This window comes from Cygnus olor, chromosome 22 (genome assembly GCF_009769625.2).
Source record: "Cygnus olor isolate bCygOlo1 chromosome 22, bCygOlo1.pri.v2, whole genome shotgun sequence".
In the NCBI taxonomy this organism is placed as follows: Eukaryota; Metazoa; Chordata; class Aves; order Anseriformes; family Anatidae; genus Cygnus; species Cygnus olor.
The window spans coordinates 1,500,995-1,513,722 of NC_049190.1; the positions used below are offsets into that span (position 1 = coordinate 1,500,995).

The window sequence follows — 12,728 nt, forward strand, 5'->3', positions numbered from 1 at the left end:
TGCAGTGTCACGGGTGGCTGGGGCCAAGGCTCCAGCTGACAGCTGCTGGAGCCCCGGGGACAGCTCGTAGGGCCTCAAAGCTGGCCGTGCCCTGGCCACCACACGTAGGCGTTTACAGGACACACAAAGTTCAAGGGGCTGTCCCCCAGCCCCAGAAATAGGCAAACTGAAGCAGGAGGGCAGGGGCTGAGCCCAGGGGAAGGGAAAGTGAGAGCCCTTTCCTGGGGGCAGCAGCTCTGAGCTAGGACATGGCCGGCTTTGGCCGCTGTGGGGACGCGACATGGGCACAGGGGACCCCGTGGGGCTGCTGCTGCGCTCGGTAAGGCCCCTGGGCACGACGCCTGCCCTCTGGGCTCTGCTTTGCAGATCTAATTTAATACCGAGGTGGCAGAGGCAGATACGAGATACACTCCTGTTTTCCCTTTCTTGGTAATGTGCTGTTTTGTTCGGAAAAGCCCTGCGAGCCCTGGTCCTCGGGGCTGGTGACAGGAAATGCCCAGCCTGGGCTGCAGGCTAGCGGTGCCTGAGTGGGTGGACAGTGAAGAAAAGTGGAAGTCGCTGCACTCTGACTTTCCTCCCACTGCGCTAACGCCTCCGAGACGTCACTGAGCCAGCCTCCGGGGGAAAAACAAGCGCTCACAGCTTGCCAGAGCAGAGCTCAGCACCCCGCTCACCAGCCCAGCACTCGCAGAGGATGCGGAGCCGGCATGGCCCCCTGCGCCACCGCAGCCCTGGCCCTGTGCGCAGCCCTGCTCCTCGCCTGGCCGACACACGGTGAGTTCCCCACAAAACCCCAAGCCCCGTGCTCCCGGGGGCTGCTCTGTGCCCCCCACCCCGAGCCCGTGGCAATGGGGACTGAGACGTGGGAAGGCACGGGGGTGGGTGGCAGGGGGAGACGTTGCGATAGGGACCTGCAGATCAGGTGTGACTTTGGGACGTCAGCGCCCACAGCCTCCTTTCACCCAGGGACCCCGCTTGGCCCTCACCTTTCCTATTTGTTCCTCACCTTTCCTTTTCCCTATTTGTGAGCCTAAAGCCTTCGTTAATGCTCCAGCAGCAGCCTCACTGATTGCTGCTACCCGTTCAGCCGCGGGGCCTCGTACCGCTGAGCGCAGTGAGGTGCCCTGGCCGTTAACGTGCGTTCTGCGGGTGGCTGGCTGTTTGCTGCCAGACAGCGGCTGCTGAGGAAGCGAGCACAGAGAGGGTGACAGATGTTATCGAGCGGTGTTTTGCTGCCAGGTGACAATACTGAAATTCAGGCAGGAGGTGTGAAAAGTCTATTTTTTTTTTCCAGGCAGTAGATGAGCAAAACAGGAAGGCTGAATCCAAACAGAGAGCGTGCTGGCAGGCAGAGGTCAGGGGGCTCCTCTCTGGGGAGAGGAAAGCCCCGAGGTGCTCTCGGCCGGGCCGAGCCAGGCGCTGCCTGCAGGAGGGGAAGAGAAAGAGAGGGGATGAGCAAATGCTGAAGTGTGGGACAGAAATGGGCAAACCCCTGTCCGGGTCTGAGCCTGCAGCTTTTCGGGGGGTGGGTGAACACCCAGGGTCGCAGTCCAGGCGAACCACAGAGGTGGCCCCGGCTGGGAGCCCTCAGGGCAGCCTCGCCTGATGCCTTCGGTCCCGCAGGTGAGATGCTGTCAAAACCCACGGCCGTACGCTATGACACGGAGGTGGCGTATCACCTGCTGCGGTGGGAGCCGGGACACAACGCCCCCAGCGACGTCAGCTACGAAGTGGAGCACAAAGTGTGAGTACAGTGGCCAGGGACGTAGGGGTTGTCTGCCTGGGATTGATACCGGCAGCAGTAGCCAGCACCATGCCAGCACCGTGCTCACCCCAGGCACTTCTCCCTGCAGCTACGGCACCAATTTCTCCTGGATGGCCATCCCAAACTGCATGAGGATCTGGGAGCTCAGCTGCGACCTCACGTACTACACCCTGGACCCTGAGCGGCGCTACTTCTCACGGGTGCGAGCCGTGTCCGGGAACCGCACATCCCCCTGGCAAAGGAGCAGCTCTTTCTCCCCGAGGGAAGGTAGGTGGAGGGCACGGTGTCAACCTGCTTTGGGAGAGATCAGAGCGGGGGGGTGATGCCCTTGTGCCTTCCTGGAGGGCAGCTGGTCCATGGGATGGGCCGGGACAGGGCAAAGCTCAGGATAGGTGGCAGCACAACAGCATCAGGCGCGAGGGATGCTTGCAGCTCAGCCGCCTGCTGCAGAAGCTCTCAGAGCCACAGAGAGGAGACAACCCTGACTTGCTCTTTAAAATCCCTCATCTCCAGCCAGCCTGCGTCTGTCAGGCCAGAGCCTCTCCGTGCTGGGCAACAGCATCCACATGCAGCTGCAGATGCTCTTCAAGGTGGGGAACCGCACCGTTCGCTACGAAGACATTCAGAAGCACGCGAGGCGCTACAAGGTGTACGTCAGGAGGCCGCAGAACAACCACACGGTGAGATGAGTTGCTGGTCCTGTGGGGTCCACAGCCTGCAGGCAAGCATGGAGACCCTCCCTCCCATGCAGTGCAGCTCAAGTTGAAAGACTTTTTAAAGTTTGATTTATTTTTTTAAAGCACAGTCCTACATAAAAGCCAATATTGAGCCAGAAATTATAGATATGTTTTACCGTAGATCTATGTAAACATATATAGATAAGTTTTACCTCTGAATGTTTTACTGCAGTGCGTCCTCCAACTCTCATGGGGGTTTGGGGTCTAGCTGCTATCAGCAGCTTTGCTCAGGGACCTTGCCCAGGGGATGGAGGAGGAGGGAGGAGAGTCCCAGCCCCAGCCCTGCCACAGAGGCAGGAGCTCTCGGGCACCAGCCTGCTCTCTCGTTGCAGTTTGAAGTGATAGAGACCACTTCGGCGTTCCACATCCCCAACCTGTTCTGGGACACGGAGTACTGCGTCAGCGTGGAGCCCGATGTGGCCAGCCGGGCCATCCGTGCCGTGCGCACCCCCGAGCAGTGCGTCACCATCGGCAAGAGAGACAGTACGTGGGGGAGCAGGGGACGGGGTGCCTCCCGGGACACTGACCCTCCTCAGCCCCCAGCCCCGGGGAAAGGGTCTGTGCCCACTGCAGGGTGATGTGAGCCACAGACTCCGTGCTTCCCACCTCACCTAGGCATGTCTTCTCTTGCAGGGAGCGCAGAGCTCGTCTTGGACATCGTCAGCACCATCTTGATCATCCTCTTCCTTTCGGGCTTCCTGGGGGTAGTGCTGGCCTGCATGTACATAAGGAAATCCGTGAGGCCGCCGTCCGTCCTGGTAAGGCAGCCAGGCACGCAGGCACCCTTTGCGGCTGGTGTAAGGGTGTTGACTTGGGCAGTGCTGGGATAGGCACGCCACGAGCAGGGACAAAGCAAGGCTCACTCCCCTCTTTTCTCTCCCTCACAGAAGAATTTCATAAAGCAGAGCTCGCTCTGGGTGGAGCAGGAGTCCTCGTCCTCGGGGATCACGGACGCAGACCCCGTCCAGCAGCTGTTCCTGTGCCACAAGGAGCCCCAGCAGCCCAGCACCCCCAGCAAGACCAGCACAGCCCAGCCACCCCTGGACCCGGGCAGCGAGCTGCTGGCATGGCCTGAGGGCTGGGCACAGCTCCTGGGGCTGGTGGGGAGCAGGGACTGCAGCTGCACCAGCACTGACAGCGGCATCTGCCTGCACGCCTCCTCTTCCTCCTCCTCGTCCTCTTCTTCCTCCTCCTCCTCCTCTTCCTCCTCTGAGCTGAGCCACCCTGAGGCCCAGGGCTACAAGCAGCAGCTGCCCATGGGCAATGACAGTGGCGTGGGCTTGGAGAGCAGCACCCATCACCCCGCCAGCAGCCTCGTGGAACCTGGGCACGGAGGCGAGCCCAGCCTTGGCCCAGCTACCGGGCAGGACAGCCCGCAAGAGGTGGAGTTTCGTGGGTACCTGCAGCAGTCCAAGGGCACGGTGGAGCCGAGGCAGGACCAGACCGATGGGGTGCCCCTCTCGGGCTGTGCAGGATCCCCTTGGGGCCCGGTTGGCACTGACGTTGTGCTGGACATAGACTGCTCCGAGCTGGCTGTGGCCAAAGGGTATTTGAAGCAGTCCTCTCCCGAGCCTCCCCGCAGCCACGTGCTGGACTTTGCTGCCCTGGGGACCTCTCAGGAACTCCCTGCCTGGGACTGCTGCAGCCAGCTGGGGCCCCAAGCCCCCTCTCTGCTGAGCTATGGGCCTCCAGTTGTTTCCCCGGCCTCCAAAGCCAGCCCTGAACTCCTGAAGATCCCCTTTGACTCGAGCATCTTCAACACTGACCTCCTGGGGACGCTGGTCACCTCCAGCCTCGGCACCAATGACTGGCTCACGCTGCAGATCGACCCCCTGAGCGTGCTCGACGGGGGCAGCAAGGACAGCCGCCTGTGAGCCGTCCCACCAGCACCGGCCCAACTACCTCCTCCACCACTGCCCCTCGGGAGCAGCTACTCTGATAAGCTACCGCTGACCCCTGAACGTCGATGCCCCGGCACGGACTCACCCGGGACCGTCACTTCCGCTCCTTCTGGGGCTGCTTCCCAGCAAGGAGCAGCCCCCAGCCAGCGCCCCAGGTGACACTAATGGGACACGGGGACAGGCTGTGCTGCAAGGGCTCCGTCCGCTCCTCTGACTGCTGAGGACAGGCCAGCACCCGCGGTGGCACAGGCTGCAGGATGCGTGCTGGTGTCACCTGAGCCCAGCGGTGCCTGCCGCGCGCCTGGCCAGGGCGGCCCCATGCAGCACCGTGCTCACTGTCCTGCCACTTTTCGCATAGATGTTATTTATTCTATTTAATTTGTAAATAGAGAAAGGAAGAAGTGTTGATTATTTGCTCCGTTCATCATTCCTCCCCTTCTAAGGCTTTCTGCTTTCAGGTATGGACATCTCCCCCCAGCAGACAAGGGCAATGTGCCTTTGCCTTGCACAGCAAAGTGTTTTCACACCAGAACTAGGAAAAGGCGGGCAAACCAGCCCAGCTGGAGCTTCACACCCCTCTGAGGACCAGGATAGCTTTCCAAAAGGAGCATGGTTCCCTGGGAGCTGCAGCAAAACAGGGCCCTGAACACCTTGTGGTGGTTTTAGAAGGGCAGCCCCCAGGGCCGTGGTGCAGGGGAAAGGCAGGAGAAGACAGGAGCACCTCCAAGGTAGGGCAGAGCAAGCCTACAGTCTGGCTGCGTGTGGGGGAATAGTTTCTCTGTGAGAGTGGAAACAAGTGTGAAATGGGAAGGACTTACCACTGGTTACCTTCACCTACTGCCAGGTCACCGGAAAGTTTTTCCAAAGACACTTAGTTTCCCAGAAAGTTCACTGTGGGATAGTCCCTCGTGTTGATGTAAACCCAGCTCAGAGTACTTTTTCCAGGTGAAAACATGACTCACCGCAGTCAGGAGAACATTGCTGATGCACTGCTGCTTCCTTCTGTGCCTGGTGCTGCATTACCCGTATCTGAGACGCGCTCTCGCTGCCCGGGCAGCTCTGCCACCAGCTGCAGGGACCAGATGCTGCCACCCACCCGCAGCCCTCGTCCACTCCTCCTCCCATTTCCACGTTATTTTTCCTTGAGGTATTTTTGGGGTTGGGGTTTTTTGCTTTCTTTTTTTTTTTTTTTTTTTTTTTCAACTTCCTCTGAAAAACGTAGTCATCAGAACTCTGCGTGACTTTTTTTACACTCCTGACGTCAAGCCCTGTGGCCGGATCCAGGGCTGCGCTGGGTGCTGCTGGTTCCTGCTCGCCGTGAGAGGCTCCAGCTGGCAGCACCCAGGGGCCGAGGGACACGGCCATGCCCCCCCGGTGAGCGGCTGGGGCTCTGCTTTCAGTGAGATGGATGAGCTTGCCAGAAACCCACACCCCTTGGCTTTGGTCGCTGAGAACACATCGGTCCCGCTGAGTGTGAAAGCTCCGGGCACTCACATTTTCCTTGCTGAAGTCACAGCCCAACACGCAGAGGATGTTCTTCTCCGAATCCCTCTGCAGGAGGTTTTTTCCTCCCTCCCCTGCTCCATGCAGCGTGTGGTGCTGCACCTCGGCCCGGGGGTGGGGGCTGCACCTGAGAAAGCACCTTTCCTCCCCAGCGCTGCCCCACGCAAACATTTCCAGAGCACTTTCAATAGCGTGGCACAAAGCCACCGGCATTTCACGGGAGCAAACCCTGCGAGGAGCAGCCTGGGGGAGGAGAGGCGAGGGGAAAGGCTGAGGGGTCTGCCCAGGACGTGTCCATCCGTCCCACCGCCTGCTGCCCATGGCACAAGCAGCAAGGGACCGGGATGCTTGGGCTGTGCACCCCCTGAGCTTTGGGGGGCAGCCCCATCCACGCCCCAGGACGGAGGGGAGGCATGGCCATTTCGTGCGGCCCATTCCTGGTGCTGTGCTGAGCCATGCCCTGCTCAGGTCTCACCCACGGGAAGGCAGCACCAAGCTGCAGAGCCCGAGCTGCCCCCAGGCTCCCACAGCCACCCCTTGGCCCCTCCGGACCACCCCCTTCCCACCCACGGCCATGTCCCCTGTGGTTTTGTCCCTCCTTACCCCCGTTCCCAGCCCCTCGCACGCTGGGGTGCAGGATGGGGCTCCCCGGCCAGCTCTCGCTGGTTCCCCTGCGTGCAGCCACAGTGTCCCCGGGGTTTCTGTTCTCTCCTTTTCCTTCCAAGAAAATGATTCATAAAAAAACATTCACAAATGCCTCCCGCGAGGGCTGCAGCACATATTGGCAGAGGGTGCTGTGCTGGGCACCCCCTGGGCACCCGGCTGGATGTGTGCCCGCAGAATGGGGACTACAAGGACAAGCGGCACGCAGCGCACGCACGGTGGGACAGGAGCAAGGCGTCCTGGCCTGTTTTTACTAAGACGCCACCAGGCCACGGGCACTGATCCCCACCCCACGGTGGGCTCACGGTGTGCCGGGTGCTCTGACACGGCGCAGAGCTGTCCCAGTACAGCCCCGGGGATCTGTCCTGCTGCGCCCGAGCCACCCTGGTGCCAGGCTGCCACGGCCCATGCAAGCCACACCAGAAAGCCACAAGGGAACCCACAGGGGCTTTCTGACGCGTTCGCTTGCAGGGTCAGTGCAGATGGCAGAAATTTCCACATTGGCTCAGATATTTGGCCGAGGGAAATGCGAAGCAGTCTCATTTCCTTGCGCGTTTTCCCCTATTGCACAAAGCCGGCCCTTTCTGCGGCTCCTGGCTCTTCAGCGGGTTCCTCGCCCTTCTGCAGCCCTGCTCCGCCTGCTCCTGGGCACACAGCCGGCTGGTCCTGAGCGCTGGGATGTCTGAGCCACGGGGACTGCGGGGACAGTTTGCTTCTCTTTGGGTGCTCGGGATGAAGCAGCACCCTGTTTCTTCCACTTCAAGCAAGGGGAGGCTGAGCCCATGCCCTGGCCCCCGGAGAGCAGCCAGCCCCAGGCACCTTTCGGCTCTGCCCATGGCCGGGGAGGGGACCACAGCTGCAGGGAGCAGACGAAGAAGCTCTGTAGAACAGAAACTGCTCTGTTCCAATTTTGGTAGAAATCCAGCATATCTGGGGGCTGTTTTTTGAAGAACTGAGAACAGAGGAACTCCCCCACGGCTGCTTTTGGTTGCTCTTTCTGTGGTTGCTGGCAGTGGGGATGAGACAGCGGGGGGAAGAAGCCAGGGCCGCGCTGGCATGGGGAGCACACGTGCTCCAGCCCCGGCCCCCTTTGCCCCCGGCCATGAGCCCGTTCTCAGGCCCATAGGGCACAGGGACAGCACTGCAGGGCTGCCCCAGCCAGGGATGGCACAATACAAGCATAAAGCACCCAGCCTGCATCAGCCGCACCCTGTGGGCACCCTGCTGATCCCAAAAGCTGTGGGAGAGGGCAGCCATGGAACCCCCTGGCACGGGGAGCTCGCAGCACGGGCAGCATAGCGCTGCGGCACGGGCCAAAGCCTGCAAGGGGAGAAATAAAACCAGAGCCCAGGGAAAGCCCCTGATGCCCCACAGACTTGGGTAGGACTTTTAGAGGAAAAACCTTGGGACTATCCCAGGGAAAGCCACAGCCGGGACTACAAGAGGGGAAGGAGGCAGTGGGGTGCAGCATTTCTCACCCAGCACCCAAACGCCGACGGCTGCGCAGCCCCGTGCACGCTGTGCCCGGGCTCTGCAGGGCGGCCGGGGGGCCACGATGCTGCAGGGGGTACACAAGTGGCTGAGGACACATGCAGGGAGCGGGGCCATGCCCTACCTGCTTGCCAGCCTCACAGCCCCTGCTCTTGGAAGCGCACGTAGCCACCCCCCGCCTCGCTCAGCAAGCCGCTGATGCTGAATGGTGGTGTCAGCTCCACTGCCACCGACCTCAGCCCGCTGCAGGGGAGGGAGAGGCATCAGGGGGCTGCTGGAGCCTCCCCGGGCAGCTGGGGGGTCCCCAGGGTATCATCATCCCAGGGAGGCACTGCCTGCAGGCGGCCGAGCCCATATCCCACTTGGTGGGTTAGGGACTGGTGGGTGTTGGCAGCACCATGCAGGGGGCACCCCGCGAGCCCCGGGTCCCCAGGGCTTTGCCCCACGTGGCCTCACTTACCAGCTGTGGTGGAGGTTGAAGACAAAGTCAGGCCCTGGGGAGGAGGGAAGGAGAAGCTGTCAGAGGGCCCTGTGGTGCTCAGCCATGTGGCTGGGCACTTGCCTTCACCTGGTGGTGCAGTGCAGGGCAGGGACAGGACAGCCCACGGGACACGCAGCAGCACCAGGACGTCTCCAAATCACTCCTTGGCCTCTGAATCGCCCAGCCTTGCCCCAGAGCATTCAAAAATCCAGCATGTGGATTTTGGGGACCGACAAGACATGCTCCCCGCACCCCAGGCCCTGCAGCCCCTTTCCTTTTCCCTCCCTGCCCCGCCAGCACCCGTCCCCGCACTCTGCCCATACTCACGGCGCCAGCACCGGCCCTGCTGGTAGCACCGGACAAAGGCATAGCCAAACAGGACCAGGATCAGCAGGGCCAGCCCAAGGCCCAGGATGAGCCCGAGCACACTGATGGGCTCTTGCCCTGCAAACCAGAGGGAGAGAGGGCTTTGCAGACAAACACCTGCGGGAGGCTGGGGATTATGAACATCACCTGGGGAAAACGGGGGAGCCGTGGGGCTGGGCTGCATCCCCCTGTGCCATCCATCCCTTTGGCTCAAGGGGCTGTGCTCCACAAGGCTCTCAAGCCTTGGACATGGAGGCACGGAGCAGCTTGCTTCCCCCAGAGCCCCGTGCTGTGACCCTGCTCGTATCACCACATCCTCCGCTGCCCTGAGCACGCTGCCGGCCGGGCTGCGAGCTGGGAAGGGAGCCCGGAGGGGAGTGTGGGTGACCTGCTGCCCTCAGCCCAGACAGGATGGAGAGGCCGTAAGCAGGAGCCCACGCTCCCCGGCAGCACGTCTGCTCCTGTTCCGGCCCCACCGGGACCTCACCGAGCCCCCGAGCGCTTGTTGGCCCCGAACCCCTGCGCTGTGGGGCCGGTGCCGTGGCGCATCCCCATCCCGCTCCCACCCGCGCTGCCCTGGCGTGAAGCCCTTGTCCGGGGGGGCTCAGCCCCGCGCCTCAGCCCTGGTTTTGGCACAAAGGAGGCGCTGCCGGGGGGCGCAGGGCTGCTCCCCCCCGCCCCAGCACCGTGCCGGTTCCCGGCCGCGCAGCTCCCCCCAGAGGACGCGGCTGTCCCCGCGGGCCGGGGGAAGCGAACATCCCCGGGGGGAGCGCTGCTTGTCCCCGCTCCCCGGGGGGGCCCCGGCTCCTGCTCGCCCAAATCCCTGCCCAAGTGCCCTCACGGAGCCTTCCTCGCTGTCCCAGTGGGCTCCGGATGAGCGCAGTCCCACAGGCACCCCAGCATCCCCGCACCTCTGTAGGTCAGGCAGTGGGGTTGGGGCTGGGAGCGACCTCAGAGCGTCCTGCTCCACGCCCTGCCATGGGCAGGGACCCCTCCCAGCAGCCCAGGCTGCCCCCAGCCCCATCCAGAACAATTCCAGAGATGGGGCACCCACAGCTCCTCTGGGCAGCCTGTGCCAGCGCCTCCCCACCCACAGAGTAAAGAATCCCTTCCTAGTATCTAAATAGGGTAAAGAATCCCTTCCTAATATCTATGTCTACCCTCTGCCAGCTTAAAACCACCCCCCTTGCCCTATCACTGCACTCCCCAATTAAGAGTCCCTCCCCATCTTTCCCGTAGGTCCCCTTTAGATACTGGAAGACCACTCCCCAGAACGTCCTTGCTGCCCAGTACGCTGCCCAGTCCCACCATTACCGAGTGCAGGCACAGCTCTGGAGGCTGCTCTGGGTGCTGTGCCCAGGAGGGGACAGCAGGATTTGGCCACTTCCCTGGTGTGGGGGCAGCCCCCCGGTGCTGCTCACCGTGGGGGAGTTCGGGGCGGGTGCCCAGCACGGGGACAGGGCGCTGCACCTCGCAGCATCAGGACTGAGACAGCGGAAAGGGGTGACCTAAGAGCAGCTAAATTTAGGCAGATGCCAGTGGGATGAGAACATTTCCCCTGTGGTCACGCTGTTTACACAGCGAGCGACATCCCAGCCCGTCCTGCAGCCTGCAGCACTTGCTCCACCTGATGGGATGCGGCAGCCGCGGGGAGCAGCAGCGCATCGTGCCGCCAGCCCTCGGGGCGCGCAGCAGACGAGCAGGACCAGCCTGCCCTGTCCTCATGCTGCACCGTCCCGGCGGGGCGCAGGACACGTGGCAGCCCATGGACGTCCTCCTTCTGCTGGGCCAGGGGCGAGCCAGGAGCCCCAGGACCCCAGCAGGGCTGAGGGCAGGGAGCCTGCTCGTGGCGTGACTCACCCGGGAGCTGCGGGGCAGGACGAGCGTGGTGCAATCGCCTCCCTGAATCAGCCGGCTGCCGAAACTGCCCTCTCCCCACGCCTGCTGCTGGTGGGAGGACGAGGGCGTGCTCCATGCCCGGCTCCGCGCCCAGCCTCTGCCCTCTGCCCAGGAGGTGCTCCCTGCCCTGACCTCCGCGCACCCAGCAGCGGCAGCACCGCACCACGGCAGAGCCAGGGCAGTGGCCTGACCTTGAGACCCTGGCCCCAAAGAGAGCAGAGGGCAGGGGAAGGTCCCCAAGCCCCTGCTTGTGCTGGAAAACATCTCCACCTCTGTTCAGTACGGGGAGAAAAGTGCTGTCTGCTTACCTGCCCCGGGGTCCATCCCCTGGTGCCTGACGCCTTCCCGCGGGAGCTGCTGGAGGCTGCCTGGGCTGGGAGCTGCTGCAGCAGAGCCTGGCGCGTCCTGCCTGTCCCCTCCTCGCCCGGTGACACTGCCACCTCACCGCTTCTCACCCGCTGGCTCGACTGGTTCCCAGAGGAGAAAGCAGAGGAGCCCTGGCAGACATCGCCCTCGCACCAGGGACGAGGCTTCGCCTGTGCCCCAGCCCAGCCTCGCCTCCCTGCAGGGCTGGGGGCGATGCGTGCCCACGCAGGCAGCTCTGTGCTCCTGCTGCGGACAGGATCGGGCCCCTGCTGTCACAGCTGGGAGCCCGAGGGACAGGGATCCCCCCCCCAGCAGCGTCCCCCTTGGTACCAGGACCATGGGGTGATGCCTGTGGAAGGGCAGGATGGGGAGGCACTGGGGACAATGTGCTGCAGACCCAAGGCCCCAGCAGCACCCAAGCAGCCCCACAGAGCCTCAGGCCAGCCCTGCCTGGCCCCTGCCTGACCCCAGACGTTGCCTGTGTCACCCCAAGGCTCGCGCGGAAGAGGCCAGGTAAGAATGACTGGGGCTGGGAAGCAGCCGTGCTCCAGGAAGCAAAGCCCTGAAGGCGCTCGGGGCTGTGACATAACATCTGCAAACCTCAGCTCCTTCCTCAAAGCCTTCGCCTAACCTCAAAAGAGGAAGAGCCGCTCCCTGCACTGCCACCTCCTGCCCCACGGCTGCTCTGGGGCAGGGGGCCAGCGCTGGGCACTGGGATGCTCTGGGGGGGCAGCCCCACGCTGGGAGGGGGTCTCCATGGCACGGCACGGGGGGGCAGCTCTGCACGTGGGGCTGAGCCTCAGCCCCATCCCTGCTGGCCTGGCAGCACCCACCTCTTGAGCTGCTTTTGCTTTTAAGTGACAGTTTGGTCCCTGAAAATGGACAGGGTCCCAAGACTGGCAGGAGAGTTCACCCCACCCTGCTGCCCCTTCAAACCCACCAGCTGCTCTCTGCCTCCACCAGCCCTGACACAGCCATGGCACAGATGCGAGCTCTGCCCCAATTCCCACCGCCGTGCACAGCCCCTGAAACCTGCCCGCAAGCCCTAAGCTCCCAGCACAGCACCACACAACCCCTGCCAGCTGCTGCTGCCCCCATCCACCCCACATGGACCCCACAGGCAGTGACAAGGCTGCAGCCTGCCCGTGTCCCCACACACCCCAAGGGGGCCAAATCCTCACCAGTGAGCACAGGAGCAGCATCCCTTACCTGGACGAGGATGCCAGGATCCCTGGTCAGGCTAACAGTCCCCAGGACAGGCAGGGTCCTCGCTGCACCGGGGGGCCTGGCACGGGGAGGGGACACGTCCCCGGATGAGGAGCTGCAGGGACGTGATGCTCCGCAGCCTTCCCGCTGGCACAGTGCTCACACCTGGCAGCAGCTCTCCAGCTGTTGGGAAAGCTCGGTTACAAAAGGGGAAGGTAATCAGCTGCTCGGCACGTCCCGCACACCCACCGCTTCCAGCAGGAGTCTGCACCAGGCCAGGCTTTCTAGCCAGGAGCCAACGGGGCCAGAGAGCAAGCTGCAGCCTCCCTGACCCCAGCCCTCTCCCTGCA

General features: G+C 63.0%; 3 protein-coding genes across 5 annotated transcripts; 1 reads left to right on the forward strand and 2 right to left on the reverse strand.

Moving 5' to 3' along the window:
* The first annotated feature begins 447 nt into the window (after positions 1-447).
* On the forward strand, positions 448-4,809 carry IL10RA (interleukin 10 receptor subunit alpha). 2 transcript variants are annotated; one of them, XM_040534233.1, is made up of 7 exons: positions 455-774; positions 1,624-1,744; positions 1,854-2,032; positions 2,279-2,445; positions 2,835-2,985; positions 3,136-3,260; positions 3,390-4,809. In XM_040534233.1, the coding sequence occupies exons 1-7, from the start codon at positions 708-710 to the stop codon at positions 4,374-4,376; spliced, it is 1,797 nt and encodes a 598-aa protein (XP_040390167.1). In that variant the 5' UTR covers positions 455-707; the 3' UTR covers positions 4,377-4,809. The 2 variants fall into 2 exon arrangements, with proteins under 2 accessions (XP_040390166.1, XP_040390167.1); XM_040534232.1 differs by having other exon boundaries at positions 448-774; positions 1,624-2,032; positions 3,390-4,376.
* Positions 2,536-6,653, reverse strand: LOC121058551. Of its 2 annotated transcripts, XM_040534238.1 has the most exons (3): positions 6,510-6,653; positions 3,114-6,149; positions 2,536-2,876 (listed from the first exon to the last, which is right to left on the reverse strand). In XM_040534238.1, the coding sequence occupies exons 1-2, from the start codon at positions 6,651-6,653 to the stop codon at positions 5,331-5,333; spliced, it is 963 nt and encodes a 320-aa protein (XP_040390172.1). In that variant the 3' UTR covers positions 2,536-2,876; positions 3,114-5,330. The 2 variants fall into 2 exon arrangements, with proteins under 2 accessions (XP_040390172.1, XP_040390171.1); XM_040534237.1 differs by lacking the exon at positions 6,510-6,653 and having other exon boundaries at positions 3,114-6,341.
* Positions 6,654-6,670: 17 nt separating this feature from the next.
* On the reverse strand, positions 6,671-10,913 carry SMIM35 (small integral membrane protein 35). Its single transcript, XM_040534260.1, has 5 exons — positions 10,768-10,913; positions 8,869-8,985; positions 8,521-8,554; positions 8,185-8,303; positions 6,671-7,425 (listed from the first exon to the last, which is right to left on the reverse strand). Exons 1-4 carry the CDS (start codon positions 10,880-10,882, stop codon positions 8,198-8,200), a joined length of 372 nt encoding a protein of 123 aa, XP_040390194.1. The 5' UTR covers positions 10,883-10,913; the 3' UTR covers positions 6,671-7,425; positions 8,185-8,197.
* Between the last annotated feature and the right edge of the window lie 1,815 nt (positions 10,914-12,728).